General features: G+C 58.2%; 1 protein-coding gene across 1 annotated transcript in view; it reads right to left on the bottom strand.

Moving 5' to 3' along the window:
• Positions 1-19752, bottom strand: part of CSPG4 (chondroitin sulfate proteoglycan 4) — a 28592-nt gene extending 8840 nt beyond the window's left edge. The window contains exons 1-4 of the mRNA XM_056347653.1: positions 19608-19752; positions 5752-5915; positions 1054-4635; positions 273-752 (exon numbers count right to left, since the gene is read on the bottom strand). Coding sequence (XP_056203628.1) covers positions 273-752; positions 1054-4635; positions 5752-5915; positions 19608-19689 — 4308 coding nt within the window. The 5' untranslated portion in view covers positions 19690-19752. The remainder of the gene's footprint in view (positions 1-272; positions 753-1053; positions 4636-5751; positions 5916-19607) is intronic.
• Between the last annotated feature and the right edge of the window lie 269 nt (positions 19753-20021).

Here is a 20021-nt window from a genome sequence, read left to right as displayed (position 1 = left end):
AGCATGGGTGCTCTGCCTGCGTCCCCACCCTGTATCCCCAGTGACATTTAAAAACACACCTCGGGGGTTGATGCGTGCCTTGGCTGCAGGGCAAACCCACCCCTCCAAACCCCTCCGTCCTGAGGGCAAACGTTTCTGATGCGTACAGGAGCCCTGCAGCCCTCCCCAGCCCCTCCCAGTGCCGCTGGGGGCTGGAGCCCACACTGGACCTCTTCCCACCCCCCCCAGGGAAAGCTGTGTGGTGGGCAAGCGGGCACCCCTGGCCGCTGTACCTCGCTCCAGGTGAAGCTGTGCAGCCCACCGTCCTCGGGCCGCTGGTTGTTCCGGAGGGTACCGAACCGCGGAGGCTTGAGCACCCTGAACTCTACACCAAGAGCCGTGTAGTAGGTGTTTGGGATGTTGAGGATGCCTGTGGAGAGGGTAGCATAGCCGCCTCCCGGCACTGTGATGTTGTGGACATCCAGGGGGATGGTGATGGGGAGTATGACCAGGCTCACCACCACCCCCTCCAGGGGGTCTGCACCACCAGCTGTGATGTCCACGACAAACTGGTCATGCTCCTCCTTGGGCTTGGAGTGGAGGTAGAGGACTCTGCCGTCGTTGATGTCCTCCTGGGTGAAGGACTGGATGGGGTCCAGGCTGGGCTGCTCGTTTGAGTCTTGCTCATGCTGAAGCGTTGCCAGGAAGCCGGAGGCTGGGGGGCTGCTCACCAGGTAGACTATGTCTTGGGGAGGGATCTCTTCGTGGGTCACCTGGCAGTGTGGGGGAGACAACGCATGAGTGGGGAGCTGCTGCCTGTGAGGTTGGGCCTGCCCCACGGCCCACCGCTGTGCAATCCCCCGAGACTTTGCTATGGGATGAGCTGCAAGAGTCACCTTCTTGCCGAGGCCATGCCTGAACCCCACATCTACCCCTGGGCAAAGCCTGACAGGGGCATGAATCCTTTGCTCTGGGCAGGTGGGAGTAAAATGGAATCCCGCTGGTGGTTATCCTAGTTTGGTGGCCAGGGAAGTGATGCAGGCTTGGGGAATGACTAGAGAAGGGGATACTTACCAGTAAGTACTCCTCCTTGATCCCAGCTGCTTCCCCCTGAAAGACGTGGATCTCCTTGTGGTTGACTATGCGCAAGGGGCTGGGATGGGTGTCCAAGAACACGGTGATGGCCAGCGTGTCCTCCACCGCCACCTCGTTTGCTTCTACAGTGAACTGGAGCTCATCTCGGGTGTTCCTGCTCCCGTTGTGGTGGTAGGAGATCTCTCCTGCTAGCAGGTCCCTCTGGGAGAAGGTCACGATCGGCTGCTCCCCTCTCAGCACCGTCCCCCACCTTGGGGGGGTCATTATCAGGAACCGTATCTCTTCATCTGATCTGATGTCCATATTGGTCTCCAGGCTGAGGACAGAGGAGTCGATGCTCCCTCGGCTGCCTTGGTGGATGACTAGACCAGTGTTGTTGACTATTTTGATGTAGGGGTCTGATGCCTGTACTTCCAGGAGGGCCGTGGTTTGGTGGAGGCCATCTGAGACCTGTAGCTGGATCCAGCCCCGGTCGGCCCCCGAATGGACAAAGAGGATCTTCTTCTTCCTCAAGTCATCTTGTGTGAACCGATAGACCTGGTGGCTTCTGTCATCGGCGGACACGATGCTGCCAAACAAAATGTCCTTCCTTGCCAGCACCAGCTGTGTGTCGGAGAAGCCAGAGTCCTTGTCGGTGAAGGCAATGTCATCTGTTGTCAGCAGGTGCTGCCCATTGCGCACCACGTTGAAGACCTTGTTCACTACCTGGACCGGGCTGTGGTCATTGACGGGTTGGATAGAGACCCTGAAAACACCTCTCACCTCCTCCGCATCGGGCTCAGCGCTGCCCTCGCCCTGCCTGATCGCTACGAAGGGGATGTCATCCTCCAGCGTCTCAGAGTCATCGTGCTGGTACAGCAGCCGGCGGTGGAGGATGTCATCGTTGGTGAACTCCGTGATCTCCTCTCTGGAGGCCGAGCCATGGGATGCAGCCCAGGCCAGCCTCCCATGTGCTGGCCCCTCAATGACTTCGTAGAGGTAGTCCATGCTGTTCATGCTCTGTACGAACAAGTGGTCCTTGGAGATGACAGCTTGCCCCCCTTCTGGCACAGTCAGGAGGACGTTGGTCAGGGCTGGTGCGTCGGGGTCCCCACCAATGCTGATTGTGTACGTATAGACAGGAGAGTGCTGCTCACCAGCACGGATGCGAAACTGGAAGGTGTCCTCGGCTTGCTGAGAGTTCCTGATGGTCACGCTGTAGCTCAGGTGGTTCCTTTGCAGGTCGTCTTGGGTAAATCCAAAGCCTTCGGTCAGCCTGTTGCCCAGCAGTTCCAGGTTTCCCTTTTTGGGAGCCTGGATTATCATGTAGTGGAAGGGGACTGGGGCGGAGTTGGGATCTTCCAGCATCGCCTCCAGCTCCTTACTGGTGATATTTCTGTGCCGCTTGTTCTTCATCTGGAGGGGGACCATGGTCCTCATCTTAATGGTGGCTCTTTTAATCGTTACAAGGAAGGTGTTGTTTCGCAAGACTTTCCGCCCTACCTGGACTTCGAATCTCAGCTTCTCCACACTGTCTTCCAGGCGGTGCTCCGGGTCTGTGCTGAAATACTGAATGCGCCCTTGCTCCAGATCTTGCTGGTGGAAGGACTCCACTTTTTTCCATTCCCCTCCCATGCTCCCTTGCTTCTGGACCTCACCATACCGTAGGGGCTCTGTGAGGATGTACAGGATGGCAACCCGTTGTTGCACTGCGTTTGTCTCTACTGACAGGTTGGCTGTGGTAATGCGTGCAGCACCTCCTTGGGAGATGGAGAGGCCGGTGTTGTTGCGCAGGTGGATGTCAGGGTCGATGGCGAGGATCCTCAGGGTGGCAATGGGGCTTGGGACTGTGCCATCACTCACCTGCAAGGTCAGCTGTAAGTTTGTCCCGCTCTGGTGCACGTAGGCTATGTTGCCTGCTTCCAGGTCCCTGCAGGAGAACTCTTCGATGGGCACTCCAGGGTGAAAGTCATACTCCACATAACCCTCCTCCATCTGCTGGCCACCGTGCAGCTGGAATTCAAGGTCATCACAGGACGTGTCATCATCTAGGACCTGCAGGATGTCCGTGGTCAGGTGTTTCCGTGTGTGCTTCAGGATTGTCATGTGGTTCCCATGGGGAAAGATCACCTGGGGGGCATCATTGATGGGGTTGATCATGATGGGCAGCAGGTACATCTGCCCCTGCCGCAGGCACTCTGGGACTCCTTGCTGGGCAGTCACTGTCACCTCTAGCATCAGCTGGTCCATGGGCCCCTCGGAGCCGTCGTGGATGTATTTGACTTTCCGATTCACGATGTCCAACAGGGTGAACTTCCTTCTGCTCCTGGACCCAGGAATGTCCAGCTCCAGCTGGCCATGCCTGGGGTCGTTGGTGATGCTAAAGAGGATTTGGGACTGTCGGATGTTTGCAAGGCTCAAGTCTACTGTTGGCTGGGCGTGTTTCCACTCCAGATAGGCCATACCCCCTTCGGAGACAATGAGGGGGCTGACGTGCAACAGCCTGCTGATGTTGGCGAAGGCAGGTGGGAAGCTGTTGTCTGGCTGACACGGTTCTGCCACCAGGCCTGGTGCTCCCGACCAGACATCTGGAGGTGTGGAGGTGGGTGCCTCATCCTGCTCATACACCTCATCGTAGTCCCAGTAGTGCTCCTGCTTTCCACAGCCAGATGTGATGTCCTTTGTGATCACGGCATCTTGCAGACTCCGCCTCTGCAGGTTTATCCGCAGGTCCTCCAAGCAGCCAACAAATGAGTTGTTGGTCATGGTCCACACTGAGATGAAAGCAAGATGATGCTCCCTCAGCCTTTGCAAAGCTTTTTCATTCATACCTCCAATGAAGAGATTTCCCTGAAGGTCTAGGTAGTTGTTGATGCCTCGGTTGGACGTGGATGAAGCATAGTAGTCTATTAGGATCTCAAACTTGTGGATGTCTGTGTAGACTTTGACGTAATGCTGCTGCTCATCACTGATGAAGACATTGTTGTGCAGGACGATGATACCGTTCCCCTTCTCAACAAATCCTCTCAGGCGCCCGTTGAAGATCTCCAGGTAGAAGAAGTCATTTTCCAGCCCTGCATGGTAGATGAGGGGTGCCTGGGTGATGCTCGTCATTATCACAAACTCAATGGTCGCTTCCTTCCTTGCGTCCCAAGTGGGAAATGCGATGTAGGAATGTGGTCCCAGGAACCCAAAGGGGTCCTCGGGATCTGCAGAGAACTGCGTGCTGCAGCCTTCCTGGACCTGGTGGAAGATCTTGGAGCTGCCATCAGAGGACAGAGGGGAGAGGACATCCAGGCCATTGAATGTCACTAAGTGGAGGCAACCTCTGAAGGGTGAGCTGGTCTCAGCGAGGTATGGTAGGTCAAGGCTGCCGGTCCCGCCGGCATAGAGGCCATACTGGATGTCCAGCTCCCTTACTGGCCCCGGGATGTCCACAGAGCTGTTGAAGAGGCTGTCAATGGTCAGCATCATCCTGCCATCTTCCACCAGCAGCTCCACATCATGCACCACCAGGTTATTGAGCTGCAGCTCTGCCGGGGACTGCAGGGTCACCTCCTCGGACCCCAGCTGCAGCCTGGCCTGCAGGAAAGGACACAAAGTGCTCAGCCCAAGTGGGGTGTTATCTGCCGCACAGGAGACACCTCTGCACCTACCAGAAATACCCTGTGAAGCATGGACCCGTAGCGTGGGGGCTTGCAGGTGTTTTGGTCCCTCAGTCCACTGATGTGTGCCCTGCTCCTCCCTCACGCCCCTGTGCATGCCCTCTCTGTCCTGGTCTCTGAATTTCTCTCCTTTTTCACTCATTCTCAGCATATTCCAGTCTGGGGGCTGCTTCCCTGAAGTCTTCCATCTCCCAGTCCCACAGCTGGGCTTTTCCTCTCCCTGCACAGAGGGATTCTGCCAGATGCTGGCTCCTCTTTCCTTGCTCCATCCTTCCCCTGCTGCCCTCCATCCCTGCAACCCGGGCTGCTTCCAGCCCTTGCCCTGGGAGCTGGCAGGGGAAATAGCAGGCTTGGTTCCCCACGCACAGCAGCTCGGAGCCTGCCTAAGTAGAGGGTTGGCTGATGGGCCCTGAGACATATGGTCTGCATTAGGGAGACCTCTGGCCAGCTCCTTGCTTGCTCTTCTGCTTTAGTTCAGATGTGGTTGGTGGCCCAGGCCAGGCTGCAGGACAGAGGCGGGATGTGTGCCTCCGCTGCTCCTGGCACTTTCCCTTCATGGTGGATGCCAACGCCGTAACCACGAAAGGGAATTTTATTCTTCTGTCCTGATCCCTTCCCATGCCCTGGGCTTAGTGTGGTGGGACAGGGGAGACCTCTTCTTTCTCTGGATCCTCGTCTCATCCCTTCTCTTCACTAACCCCGTGCACCCCGAGGGGGCTGTGCACCATGCCTGGCCATGTGATGTACGTGGGGGGCCATTGTCCGGGTGCCTCCACGATGCTCCCCAGCATCACCCCCGGCAGTGGGTGAGGAGCTTCCCCCGTTGGACCCTGTTTCTCTGTATTTAACTGATTCTCCCAGGACTGTGTCCACCCCCTTCTTGAACTCTTAACACCCCCTGGCAGGGGTCCTGGCAGCTTGGCTGTCCACGCTTGTGTCTGGCTCTGTGGGCTGCCCCTCCCTCCTTGCGCTGGATGGAGCCGTGCCCCGTGGACCCCAGCCTGGCCGGGGGAGCGGGGTGTCGGGTGCTGACCTGCAGGCTGCCGGCTTGCAGCTGGAGCAGGAGGTGGTCGGGCTGGCCGGCGGCCAGGAAGAGCAGCCCGCTGCCCTGGCTGGTGTACAGCTGCAGGCGAAGCCGCACTGTGCGCGAGGCGTCCACTAGCGGCATCTCCACGAAGCCATCCCCGAAGAAAGAGGCTGGGGAGAAAAGCGAGAAGGTCAGGTAGGGATGGACACCTCCTGCAAGCCCTGTCCGTGTGGGTGCCGTGATCTGGAGCCTCCCAAGCCCATCCATCAATCCCTCCCCGTTCCCCCAGTGACAGGGTACTGGAGCCCAGCAGCCTGGAAAGACCCTCAGGGGAGTTGGTTTCCCGATTTTCCTGGAGGAAGAGGTTTCTAGGGGCTAGGTGCTGAGGTGGAGGCTGTGTTTCTCGTTGCCCACACAGCATTTTAGAGGAACCTTCTTGTTACATGGTTGGGACAGATGCTGTAGCACCTGCCATCAGGCTGAGTTCCCAAGCACGGGGAGGCGAGCTGCTACCCTAAGGAGTCTTTCCCACTTCCACCACAGCCATCTCCCTTTGGAAAAACATGAACCCTTCCAGCAGTGGCTGTGCTGTGCCTTGGCTGGATTCCCTGGCTAGTGCCAATCGCTGCCAAAGGGAGAGATGCTGCGTGGGAGCCCTGGGGATACCGCCGAGTCAGCCAACACCACGCTCTGCTCCTCTCCCTATTTTACACTGCTTTCTAACAGCTCTCTGTATCATCCAAACATTGCTGACATCCACCCTTGAAGGTGGCTGCTCTGTCAGTGCCGGAGGAATAAACACGTGTGCCTGCGATCCATATGTGGCTGTGAGACCGTACGGAAACCTTGGCTCAAAGGGGGCGCCTGAAGATGAAGCTGGAACATGTTCAACGCCCAGTATACACCAGCCTTGGAGGGACTCAGCGCAATGGCACGCGGTCACGAAATGAAAGACTGTGTCACAGGGCATATGCGGGAGAAGGCAGAATTAAAAGCACAGGGAGTGGCAAGGCTTAATTTTAGAGTGCCTGTGCTTCTCAGCTGGCTCGACGTGTGTGTGTGCATTGCACGTATGTTAAATGTATGTGTCTGCAATGCACAGCCACCCATCCTGGTTGGCCCCAAAGCGACCCATGGCAAGGTTAACTCTGCGCTTGCAGGGTGAGGCACAAACACTCAGGGCCTGTAAGGTGGAAATGTTTGGGGAGGATATGTTGGGAGGGGGGTGGGGGGGTGTGAGCGTGCGCATTTTCAGTCTCTATGTAGTCACGGGCTGTAAAGCCTGCCGTGCTTGAGTTTCTATGTGTGGAGCTGTTCTGCTGTACTTCGCTTTTGCTCTTGTCGTCAAATCCACCCAGCCGTAGACCCACACCTGGGTTTGGGGTCCCACATGCCATTTGCTAAGGTGCCATGGGGCAGTGGGGGCGAGTGTCTGACTTCTCTGCGGATCCCTGCCCAGCCCATGCTCTCCTCTGGAGGAGGAAGGGATGGAGATGCAGCGCTGGGGTGGAACCAGCCTCCTGCAGTCAGGTCTGGGTGTGAACACCTACATGTGCTCTTTACAGCTGCATCCCCAGTTGTGTTTTCCTGTTGCCTGAATTTCTGTGGGGCTAAGGGGGGTGGGAACAGGCAGGACGTTGGGCAGGCCCACCCTGCTCCAGCAGGCATGGGGTGAGGCAGCAAGTGAAGACCCAACCCAACAAGAAGCAGCCACAGTCACGGAGGGTGTGAAACGAGCCCATCGTTAGAGGTGATGGTGAGGGTGTGCCTGGCAGGGGCAGAGCTGGAGCGCTCTGCTTTGGCTCCTTGCATTTTCTTCTGAGCTGAGCTGTGCGGTGCCCTGTGTAGGGGGTGTTATTCTGAGCCCTTCAGGAATGGAGAGACCTCCTTGCCCAGGACACCATGAAAAATCATTTCCTACCACTGGCAGCAGAGGAAGTGTCTCGTCTTTCTCCTGGGGTCTGCGAGAATAATGTGGGTGTTGCAAGGACCGTCACGCCACCCGCCCTGGGCAGGGTAGAAATGGCAGCATGAAAATATCTGGCCCTTGCTGGAACACCAAGCCCTTTGCCCAGCCCTGGGCAGGGCTGCCAGCGCGCCTCACTCAAGCCTGCTCGCTTAATGGCCTTCGTGCCTGCCGCTGGCACGGGGCACTGTGGCTTCCTTGTCCTCTTCGGCCCAGCCAGTGACTCAGAGGAGCTTTGCTGTTCTTTGCAGGGCTGTGAAGGGCTCTGTCCTCTCCTGACCTGCTCCCTCCTTCCAGTGGTCCTTGCAAAACCGGCCAGCCCTGGCACGCCAAGATGGCCAAGGGCGGTGGGTGCTGCCTGGGGCTCTCGGCCCTGCCTTGTCCCGGTGTTTGGTGAGTAGGAGTGACGTGGCGTATTGCAAAAGAGAATTTTGCGCAGATGCAGACAGCTGTGCTCGGGCCCCAGCAAGGCTGCACACATGCATGCAACACATTGTGGCCCCTGCAGACATTGCATGTACATTATGTGCTGGCTCCCACTGAGGTTCCCCTATGCGTGCATGCTCTGTGCTCCAGCTCCCACTAGGATTTTGCTACATTTCAGTTTTGTGGCTTCCCCTAATCCAAAAAACATGCTCTTCAGATGGGCACAAAGCATCTTCCCTCACAGGGAGGGAAAGCCTTGCTGAGGCTGGACCCACCACCTCTGTCATCCCAGGGGCTGGGCAGCATCTCACCATGGGTGCTGGGGATCATGTTTTGGGGCTGGAGAAGCCGGTCCAGCCCAGCCATCCTGTTTTCCAGTGTGACAAGGGGCAGCAGCTCCTGCAGCCAGCACATTTTGTCCCACCTCCTTTCTCTTGAAGCTGCCAGAGATGCTTTTCTTCTCCTTTGCTCGTAAAACACTAATAAAAATTACTGAAAGCGCGGATGCCCAGGGGAGTGGTGCTGTTTGCTGGGGGAGGGAGGAGGGACCCTTGCCTGACTCTGGAGGTGCAGGGATTTTTCTTCAGCAGCAGAGCAGTGTGAGTTACTGCTGTTTGTCTTCCCAAATTTCTGCTTTATTTCAGGGCCGCTCTCTTCCTCTGCTCAGCAGCCTGGCCAGGATACAAACACTGCTCAACCTGTGGTATTTCTCTTTCACAAGGGACTTGCAACTTTTCACCTCCTTCTCCCCTCTTCCTTGCCTTCCACATTGCAAAAGAAGCAGGAAATACAGCTGGCTGGTTTTGTTGTTTTTTTTTTTTTAATGCATTTTGCCTTTAAGGAGCCTCCATGGCACAGGGTGCACCATCCCCATCAATTGCTTGGATGGCAGCTCCGATTTGGGCACGCACAGAGAGAGCAGGGACCCCGCCGGCACCCAGCCCCATCTGATGCAGCCGAGCATCCCGGGATCGCCCCATGGGGATGCACTTCTGTGACTCCAAAGCACCTTTCCCAGGTGACTTAAGGGTGCTGTGATCACGTCATAGGCATGTCATTCCCCAAGCCCAGCCTCATCCCTGGATGGAGATGTCTGAGCTGGCCCTTCCTCCCCTGTCATGGGGAGCAGCAGGTCTCCACATTCTGGCTGTGGGTTGGGGTGGGCACCCCGGCCATCCTGCTCATCCTGGCTAAAAATAATCGGCGTTCCCAGCTCACCGTGTCCTGCAGGGAATTGCTGCCCCTGCCTTGCCAGACCGATGGAAAGGCGTTGATGAGGCGAGAGGGGCCTCCGTCACAGTTTCCAAGGAGCCGGCCAGCAGCCAGCAGATTATAGGCTGCACTGTCATTTGGGTTTGGGGTTTGTTCCTTTTTTTTTTTTTTTTTTTTTTTTTTTTGCATTGAAAAAAACAAGGAGATGAGCCAAAAGCTCTGAGCAAGGGGCTGGGAGCGAGGCTCCGGGCGTGCTTGGCTCCTCCTGGGGCCGGTGAAGAAGCCAGGGCGCTGTGCAAGCGGATGCTGCCCCAGCACCCTCCCCAGCCACCAGCCACGTGCTGCGGCCGGGGTGCCAGGGCCCCCTCCCCTCGCCCCTCCAGCTCAACACACGGTGGGTTTGGCCTCTCCCAATGATGTTTTTGGCATTCAGGGGGTTTTTTGGCACCCCAGGCCTGATGCGAGCCATCTCCAGCAGCCCAGGGAGCAGAGCCCAGCACTGGGCAGAACCACGGAGGGGCAGGGGTCCCGGTCTGCCCAGGAGACTCCGGGCTGGGGGCTCCCGCAGTGCTCCAGGACTCAGCAGGGCTGTTTTGAGCTTTCCTCCATGCTTTAACATCTCGGCGCACAAGCTTCTCCCACCTCCTCCCCAGCACGCAGGATGATGGAGGAGCCAACTCCCAGCCCAGGCAAGGGAAAGTGCTTGCAAAGCTCAGCACAAGGGTTTGCAGAGCGGACTGGTGCTGGATGTGTGAGTTTTTTGGAGCAGGGAGATGTCTCCTCGGTGTGCAGAGGGAAATGCGAGCTGGTGGATAGATGCCTTCCCTGCCCTCAAGCTCCGACCCCAGCTTGGGGCATCCCCAGTCCTGCTGCAGGACAGCTGGATGCATTTTGGGGTGTGCATGGGGGGGTGCGTTGGTGCATGTGGGACACAAACAAGTCCCTGAGGAGCTGCAGGGGCTCCTGTCACTCTGCCTGGAGGAGGATGCTGAGGCTGGGGAGGAAGGATCAGGGCAAACCCTGCTGGGGAGAGGAGCATGGCGCCGGGGAGGGGCTGGCTGCTCAACAACGCTTCATTCAGGCTGTGGTGGGGGGCAGGTGGGGGCCAGGGCTGATGGCCCATGTGTGTTTGCAGGGAGAGGACTGGAATTCATTAAAGTTGCTCTTTAATTACCAGAGTGGGTGCCAGGAGAGCCCCGTGCAGACACACGGGGCCCACTGAAAGCCTCTCTGTCTTTGCAGCCGCTTCCCGCCCTGGCCACACCGGTTTTCTGGTGGTGGAAAAACAGCCGGGAAGTGAAGGCTCCTTGTTGCCCGAACAGCCCCAGGCTTGTGCGGCCGCTGGTGCAGCCCAGCCCGCCGGCCGCCCCCCTTCCTGCCCGCCGGCCGGTGCCAACAAGCAGCCCCTGTGTCCATGGCATGCCCGGTGCTGCTGAGCCCCCCTGGCACGGGGGTGCTGCCAGGATGCCCCATGACCAGCCTGGTGCATTCCTCCTCCACAGCATCAGGAGCTTGTTTTGAGGCCCTCTGAGTTGTTTAGGGTTGTTTTTGTATTTTAATGACTTTATAAGGTAGTGAGCAAGCTCAATGCCAGCCATGCTGTACTGCACCCACCCGCTGCGCAAACAGTGGAGGGGCTGGAGGGATGCAAACAACAGGGGGGATGCAAACACCAGAGGGGCTTAGAGGCAGCCGCCCAGGCTGGGGGATGCTGCTTGGCAGCTTGAAGCCCTCCTGGCCCCCTTGCAGCTTGTGCATGAGCTCCTGTCACCACTCCCAGTACAGGAGGGTGGGCAGGACCAGCCATCCTGCCTGCGTCGTGGGTGGCCCCGGGGTTTGGTGTCTCTAATCCCCAGCCTGGCTCTGCGATGCCCAGCAGGACCCACAGCCCCCTGTGCCCTGGCTGCATCCCGGGTGGTGGCAGGGCTGGGCTGTGACCCTGTCCCCACGTGGGGCAGAGGGGCTGGGGGAGGAAGGGAGCAGATGGGCTTTCTGAGAAAGGCTTCATTATGTTACACATTCCCTCCGTTTTACGGCGTGGTTTTATTTATGGCTGGGGAAGGAAATGACCAGCCTGTGAGGCAGGCTAAGGCAAACACAGCCACAGCGGAGCAGCCCTCGGGTCTGGCTGGGGCTTTGCCGGGAGGAGGGAATGCCTGGGGGGGCGGGACACACGCCTGGGGGGCTGCTGCCTTCGGGGATGCCGAGACCTGAGCGGGTGCCTGGGTGCAGCAGGAGGGCTGAGCACCCCCTGGGTCTCTGTCAGCGAGGCAATCCCAGTGCAGTGCAGACAGGTCACACCTGAGCTGGTCTTGGGCTGCGGGTGACGGCATCCAAGCCCAGTGGGGACCCTGGGGACACCCCATGGTCCCTCTTGTGCTGGCAGGACCTTCCTCCACAGGCAGCGGGGCTGCCTCCAGGGTGGGCTCGGGCATGTGGGATGGGGCAGAGCCAGCCCAGCAAGCAGCCCCTGCCCTGGCACAAACCTCTCCCTGCTCTCCTGCTCCTGGGATTTAGCCTCAAGACTTATGGGGTGGGGTGTCATCGGCACAGATCCATCCCTGGTGTGATAGCTCCCGGCACAGAGGATGGCTTTTTTTCTTTATCCCCACTTCCAGGTTTTATCCTCCACAGCTCCAGACGGTAATTGCAGCTCCCACATCCCGAGCCAGGGCTGTGCGTGCTTTTCAAACCCCGGCAATAGGAATGAGAGCTCCAGTTCTCGCCTCCCACCCTCCACCTGGCCCTCCCTCGCAGCGGGGCCCCCCAGGGCCAGGGCCGGTGCTTTCCAGGAGTGCCGGCCAGCAGAGATTGCTGGAAAGCAACACCCGGGAAACCGCCAGCAAAGCCACGGCCCATCACCCTCCTTGGAGCTGCCCACCACAAAGCGCTTGCCAGAAGTGGCCATCACCCTTGTTTTGGGTGTGGGAGGAGAGCCCCTGGGCTGGGGTGCTCTGCTTTGCCCCCATCCCATCCCGCTGGCCCCGGCTTCCCAAAGCAGATTGTCCGCCCCTACCTCTGGCTGCGCTGCGCCGCTTTGAAACCCTCCGCCTGTGTTTATTAATTCAGTTCCTCTCCCCGTTCCCCTGCCAGCTGCTCTCCTGCTCGCCTTCCCCTGGCTCCTGCCTGACAGCTTTGGGGAAAAAAATGCCTTTTTGCAGCCCATGGACTTTGGGTGTCAGGGGAAAACGTCTTCCCTGTTGATGCTGTGCTGCCTGGGAGAGGGGCTTGCCGTAGCACCCCGTGTCCTGCCAGCCCTTGACCCCCTGCCCCACGCGTGTGCCTGCTCCTGCCTGCCACCCCCCATCCTCAAGAAGGAGCTGCTATAGCTGGAGGCCATAAAGCAGGGTCCAGGAGGCTTGGCTGGGGTTCTGGAGCTCCAACCCTCGTTTATCCAGCGTGGTTTTACGATGATTCAAGCAGCCCTAAAACTGATGGTATTTCCTGCGCTCTCCTGCTGGACCAGCTGCAGAGCCACGGAGGGGAGGGCAAGGAGCGAATAGCTGGCACTGGCCACGGCCCGGCCGCACGGCGGCTGCATCCCGCATCCCCGGGGGTGAGCACCCCCACAGCCTGGCGGGAGCGGGAGTCAGAATGGAGAGCTTTTAATGACGTGTGCCTAAATGGCTCTGGAGGGACTTAAGGAATAAGCCTGAGCTGGAAGCTGCGGTTAGAGTTTTTGCCCTGGGAAGCAAAGCGGGGGGAGAATGTGGGAGGATTTGGGGAAGCTCAATGGGGCTTTTGTGCCGTCCCCTGCAGCATGACTCAAGCTTGCTCAGACTCCTGCTGCCAGGAGAAGTTGGCCTGGAAATATTGTATCAGCCCCAGAGGACGTGGTTTCCAAACCATCCCAAGTCGGGTTTTGTTCTATTTTTTTCCCCTTCTCTTTCTTTTTCTTTCTCCCAAGCCGTCTCCCCCTCTCTCACTGGCTGGCAGGTTTTCCAGCTCCACCCTGCACATCCAGGCTCCCGCTTCCACAGCTTTCCTTACCCCTGCTCCATGCCCCCTGCTTCCCACCCGGCAAGGGAAGGGCTTGCAGAGCTGTGGGAGGGCGTGTGGTGGCACATGAGGGACAATCCCAGCCAGCACTGGAGGAGCAGGGGGACCCCGGGGGAAGCCAGAGCTGGAGGCTGGGTTACTGGGGAGTGGGGCACTCAGGGCGCACATCCCACCTGCAGATCCCTGAATCCCATCCCTGCACACCCGGCAGAGCTGGTGCCCATTCCTGAGCCCATCTCCAGTGCCGGTGGGGGGAAGGAGCCTTCCCGGGAGCCGGCGGGGTGAGCGTGGCCGGGGGATGCTCACAGGCATCCCTGGAACGGCTCGGTGTTACCGGAGAGATCCTCGCCTGCTGTCAACAAACAGTGCGGCCACCGCTGGAGAGGGGCCTGTTTCCAGCCGCCCAGGCTCAGCCGTTTCCCAGCCTTGCTCATTCCAAACGGCTTTTGAAGTGCCAAGATCAGGGAGCTGGCGGCCAAAGCCGGGGTGAGGCGGGGATGGGTGGGCACGAGCGGCGCACAGAGGGAGATGCTGAAGCTCTGCCAGGAGCTACCTGCTGGCTTCAATGTCAGCATCCAGTGCTGCCCTCAAGGTTAGGGAAAGGAGCTTTTCAAATGTGCAGCTTGGGGCGGTCTGGCCATAGCCGTGCTGGCAGGGCAGCACCTGCAGCACCCACAGCACCCGCAGCACCCAAAGCATCCGCAGCACCCACAGCACCCACAGCACGCACAGCATCCTGCGGGGCTGCAAGGGCTGTGGCCGGCGTGCACTTTGGGTGATGCTGGGTGCTGTGAGGGGCAGAGAAAAGTGTCTCCAAGGGCAGGGAAGGGTGTTTGCAGTGTGGAAGGGGAGTATTTTCTGCTCCTCTGGGGCTGACATGCTAAATTGTTTGCCTTGGAGTTCTAACTGCGAAGAAAATAACTATTTTCTTTTTTCTCCCTTTTCTAGAACTGAAATTTCTGCCTCTTCTCTTCTCTTCTCTTCTCTTCTCTTCTCTTCTCTTCTCTTCTCTTCTCTTCTCTTCTCTTCTCTTTCTCTTCTCTTCTCTTCTCTTCTCTTCTCTTCTCTTCTCTTCTCTTCTCTTCTCTTCTCTTTTTCTCTTCTCTTCTCTTCTCTTCTCTTCCTCTTCTCTTCTCTTCTCTTCTCTTCTCTTCTTTCTCTTCTCTTCTCTTCCTCTCCCCTCTCTCCCCATCCTTTTGGAGGTTCCCCTCCCTACCCTGCCTCCCCCTCCCCACTCCTGTTATCCCCCTGGCTTTTCCATCTATGAGAAACAAACAGCGGGGTGATGTTTATAGAGAAAATAAATGCCTGCTCTATTTCTAGAGTGGGGAAATGTATAGCTGGCCGCGTGGGGCTGTGGGGGTGTGGAAGCGGGGTTCGCACATCCCCTCCCAGGGCTGCGGGGTGGGACAGGAGGCTTTTCTCAGCCTCATCTACCTCGGGCCAAGACTTCGCTCTCTTCTCCCCAACTCCCAGAGGAAATGACCCTGGTGGGCCCAGAAATTTCTGTGGGATGGGATGCAGAAAACCTTGAAGCCCAGCTGAACCCTGGCCAGAGGCTGGGAAAGGGAATAGGAAATTCCTCCTGAACCCCCTTGCTTTCTGCCTGTGTGCTGGGGAGCACCGGGGGGGCTTACAGCATGATAACAGGTGGGGAGCATCCATTAACATGCCTGGGGATGGCACTGCAAACAGCTGGGGGCTCTGACCCCAAACCCCCTCTCCCTTCCCCATCTCACCCTGCCTGCCCACAGAAGGAAGAAAAAACAACCACGTGAAAGCCAAGATTTGGGCAAAAGCAGCAGCAGGGATTCATGGGGGCCGCCTCGAGCTGACTCACAGCCCATGACTACTCCTTGAAGAGTCAGTGAGTCATGGTGATGGGTGAACGTTACTTTTCTGTCCCCTTGGCTTGGAGGCACATGATGGGACCGGCTACCTCCAAACAGTGCTGTTTGCCCCATGACTTTCTCCACTCCCATTAATTTTTGGCAGTGCCCTCCCTTCCCCGGGACGTTTTCTGTCTGCTACTGTGTCTGTCCGGCTGTCAGGCAGCCAAGAGCAGCCGTTGGGCGCAGGGCAGCTCCCAGAGGTATTGCACGGAGCAATGCATGACTCGCACGGGTGACACACCCCGGGGAGGAAGGATGGAAAATGGGAATTTTTTACCCTCTTGGATCCAGGGCACGGGACATAAACATCTTTCACCCCACCCGCTGCTGGCTGGCAGGAAGATGCTCGGAGGCCCTAGTTGGTCAGTTCTGAGAATGAGTGACAGCAAACGAGTGACAAACTGGGTGGCAAACCTGCATCCTGCCCATCCCGGGCTCAGGAGGAGCTGTAGCAGTCCCGCTTCTCTGGTTTTAAGCCCGCTTTGCAGAATCCCAAGCTGCCCCAACTCTGGGCTCTCCTTTGCAAAGCAGCCCTTGGCTTTGGAGTGGAGCAAAATGGGTTCTCTCGTTCTGGCACCTTAACGAAAAGTCTTGGGTCCATTTGCAAACTTCACAAGTAAAATGACCATCAAGTAGGCATGTCTACTTGCATGTCTATGGCCGCAGCAGCTCAGGGAGAAAAATCATAACATTTTTCTCTTGACCTCAGTTTTTCTGTTACATTTAGCCTAGGAAAACTCAGCGTGGCACCCCATCCACATGCAGCACGGCAACGTGCAGCCAAGCACCGGGCATGATGGAGATTGTTCAGGGAAGGGCTGGCTTGGGAATGATGGGTCTCTGATGGACTCGCTCTGTGTCTCTAGGAGGTTTGGAGATACGGGGTGGTGAAGGGACTGGCTGCAAACCGGGCTGCGCGGCAGGCAGACCTGCCTTGTAGCTGCTGGGGTGACTTGGGAACGTGGAAATGGCCTGGGACGGCCAGGCAAGAGCTGGGAAGTGTACAGATATGAGCCAAGGAGTTTCTAGGACTTTCCTGGCTGAAGGCTGGGGGTGATGCTGATGCCTGGGGAGTCTGGCTTCCCAAAAAGGAGATAAGCCAGAGCCCAGCTTCTCCAGGCACCTGGAAAGGGCCACGGGAGCAACCCCTGGGAGCCGAGGCTGGGCTGAGCCAACGCCTGTTGCGAACAGTCTGTGCTTTGAGCTTTATTTAGGCACACAGACAGCATTAGCCTACTGCCTCCAAAGTCCTGTTACTGTCCAGCCTTCAACCTGACGTTAGTTCCTCCGGGTGAGCTTAACCCTGTCCTGCGATCTTGGAGGAATGCGCTTATTATATATTTGCCCGCAGCCCTCTGTTGCTAAATATAAGAGTGAGACCAGAATATTCCTCCCTGATTCCCACGATACCAGTTTGCATTCTGCCTCCTTTTCAGCCTTTTTCCTGTTCTTTCCCATCAGCTGGAAACTTTTCCAGCTGCTTGGAGCTATGACCTCAAAACATGTGGCGCATTCACAAAAAAGAAAGGTTGAATAAATCTGTCGGATTTCCAAAAGTGGAGGAGAGGAACAGCCGAGGCGGCTCCCTAGAGCTGACCACCCCGGATAAGGCAGGAGGGGTCCTGGCTGGGTATGCTGGGGCAGACACGGTTCCCCCCACCATGGGCAGGTACCCTACGTGGGGCAGCCATGGACAGGCAGGGTTCCGCTCACCTCCCCCCCATCACCACTGCTGGGGGTCCACCCGAGACTTGGGGGGTTGCATTTTTTGGCACCCCATTGCTGGAAGCTCGGGGCGAACACTGCTCACGGGGACCCTACGCATCAGATTCCCCCTTACTCCCCATCCCTCCTCATTACAGACCCCCAGCAAGAGGGTTTTTGGGGAAGGGGAGCTCAGCCTGTGGGTGACCTCACTGGGAACCGGAGGAGAGCCAGGATGTCTAAAAACAGTTTACTAAAGCTTCACACTCAGATGTCAAGAGGACAAGTTTTATGAGTGTTTTTTCTTTTTGATATAATCTTGTATTTGTTGATGTGCGAGATGACTGTTTCCATTTCAGGCTGGGCAGAAAGCCCAAGCCCCTGAACCTGGGGTCGGAGGCAACACAAAACACAGGTTTTGCCCCTAAAAATGAGCCTGTCCCCTGCCCCGTGCCCCGCATGCTGCTGCTGGGTGCTGTGGCTCTCCCTGATGGGGATGGAGTGATGTCCCAGGGCAGGCTGCCTGTGGGAACACCTGGCACCAGCACTGGTGGTCTCAGCAGGGATGCTGCCAAGGGGAAGGAGCTTGAGGGAAGCTGGTGCCCAAACCCGGGGTCACGCCTGGCACATCTGCTTCGGCCAGGGGCAGAAATAGTCCCCAGCATCAGAAAATGGGTGTAAAACCTCTTTCCTTTCCCAGCCCTGCAGGTCTGTGCCAGGCAGATGCCTGTTGATCTGTGGAGCCATGCCCCTGCCATAGGTGGTGTTACCTGGGGGGAATGTGGGGGTGTTGGCAGATGCCACTGAAAGCCACGTGCTGGTTTTTGGGGTTGCTTCAGCCTGTTCACTGTGAAAGAGCTTGGGAGCGCCAGGGCAGCCCCCAGGAGCAGGGCCCATCCTGGACACCCAAGCAAGCAATAGTTCTGCATAGTGAAATCCCTGCCTGGGATGGAAAGGTCAGGGCTGGAAGGAAGAAGACCACTCTTTTCATTAACAAAAGGGATTTTTTTTTTCCACTCAGCTTGCCAGGCATCTTCCTATTTTGGTGCATGAAAAAAAAAAGGAACGAGTCCAGAGGGAAGGAGAGGAGTGTGTCCTGGAGGCCACCTGCTTGCTGGGGAGGGAATGGGGACAACAAGGGACCTGCAGGGATCTTGCAGGTGCGGAGGGCCACAAGGCTGGGCTCTGGGATCATCCTCATCCTCAACACAGGCTCGAACGCACAAGATGGGTGGGGAGCAAATGACCAGAGGTGGTCAGCTGTTCCTTTGTAAACTGCTTGGAGCAAGCTCCTGACCCACTGTCGGTCAGAGCCCCAGTGCCCAGGAGGAGGTTTGGGGAGGAGAAACTGCTCAGTGAGATATTATATTATTTTTTGGGTGAGTTAGGGAAAAAAAAGTGCTTTTTAAATTCCCTTCACTTCTGAAGCTGTGGACACTGCTGACCTGGAGCAAATGACCCTGCGTGCAACTTGGAGGGCCAGGCTAAGGCACAGACATGTCCCAGGCAGGATGAGACCCGTGTCCATGCCCTGCAGAGCCTGCTGAGGCTCAGACAAGGTACAAGCATCCCAGAGCAGGGGAGGGAGCAGGAGGCAGAAGGCGCAGGGAGGAGGCACAGGGTGGGACCAGGGCTGCGGGATGGCTGTTGGGATGCTGAGGCAGGGCACACCACCGTGCCAAGAGCTGTGTGGTCAAACCTGGCCACTGCCTGGGGAAAACTGGGTATAAATCACCCGCCCTGCTCCCCACCCAGCCCATGCCCTGCAGTAACCCCTCTGCCCAGCTCTGTCCCCGTGCAGCAGCCAGCAGCCCCTGCCCTCCCTGCTGCCTGAGGCCAGCCTGTCCTGTGGCACCATGGATCCTTCTCCTGGCCCTCACCCGGGGATGGTTCCTGGTGCCCCATCACCTGAGGGGTGATCCTGCAACCCTCTGGAGCTGTGCTGGCAGGAGCGGCAAGTCCCCCACCTCATGCACCCAGCTGCCCGGCGTGCACAGGACGGAGCTGGGAGGCGACACACACCCAAGCAAATGCTGCCCAGTTCTATCCTTCCCACTGGCACCATCCAAGCTCCTGCTCCTCGGACGATGAGCGGGGCTGCCCTCGCAGGTTGTTACTGTGGCAAGGCCAGACCTGGGCAGGGAGGGCTGGCTGTCCCCACTGGGGCTGCAGGACGTGCTAGTGCCCCGTCCCCATGGTGCAGGGCTTTGGCAGAGCAGGGAAAGGTGCCTTTCTCCCGTGGGCTGCTCACGGCGTACACCAAAGCCCTGTGGCTGCTGCATGTGTGCGGGGAGTGAGCCCCATCCCAGCCAACACCACCTTTGCGTGTGCCCTGGAGGAAAGCATCAGGCACAGCCAGGGTACACAGCACCCTGAGAGCCATGGTGGGGGAGCAGCCCTGCTCTGTCCCTTGGCTTTCCCCGCAGGACAACCTGGCCAAAACACCCTGCCTGAAAACAGGCAGCTGCCTCGCCTTGCTCCTGCCAGCTTGGTGACAGGACCCCTGCACCGTGGGGAGGGACAGCATGCATCCATGGGTGCCCACACTGTTCCCTGCCGAGTCTCCATCCCTCCCAGCCCACACTGTGCACCCGAAGCTGAGCCTCATCCCACTGGTTTCTCCCCGCTCCATCCCCCGAGTGGGCTGGTGGGACGGGGCTTACCTCCGGCCGGGGGTCCTGCGCAGACGGGCTGGCAGGCCAGCAGCAGCAGCAGCAGCGTGGCGATGCCACCTTGGGCACCCATGGTGTCCCCCAGGGCTGGAGCAGCACTCGGGCTCCGGGCACGGCACAGCCTCCACCAGCGCCTGCTCCCAAGCCAGGGCTGCTGCTACTACTATATTTAATAAAACGGAGCGAGGGAGGGACCCGTAACTTCTCCCGCCTGTCAGAAAGGAGGAATTCGCTCATATTACAAAGTCAATTTTCTCTCTTAAAGGGCTAGAGGCTCCCACCCGCCACCCACCCACTGCTCAAAGCACCCTTGTTCGTGCTGGGGCGAGGCGAGGGCGGAGCGGCCGCAGCGGGCAGGAGCTGGACACGGGGTGCGACGGGTGGCTCCGGTGACACCCCTGCTCC

The sequence above is a fragment of the Falco biarmicus genome, chromosome 7 (assembly GCF_023638135.1).
Source record: "Falco biarmicus isolate bFalBia1 chromosome 7, bFalBia1.pri, whole genome shotgun sequence".
Lineage (NCBI taxonomy): Eukaryota > Metazoa > Chordata > Aves > Falconiformes > Falconidae > Falco > Falco biarmicus.
The sequence above is the reverse complement of the archived record's forward strand: the minus strand, read 5'-3'. Positions and strand labels throughout refer to the sequence as shown.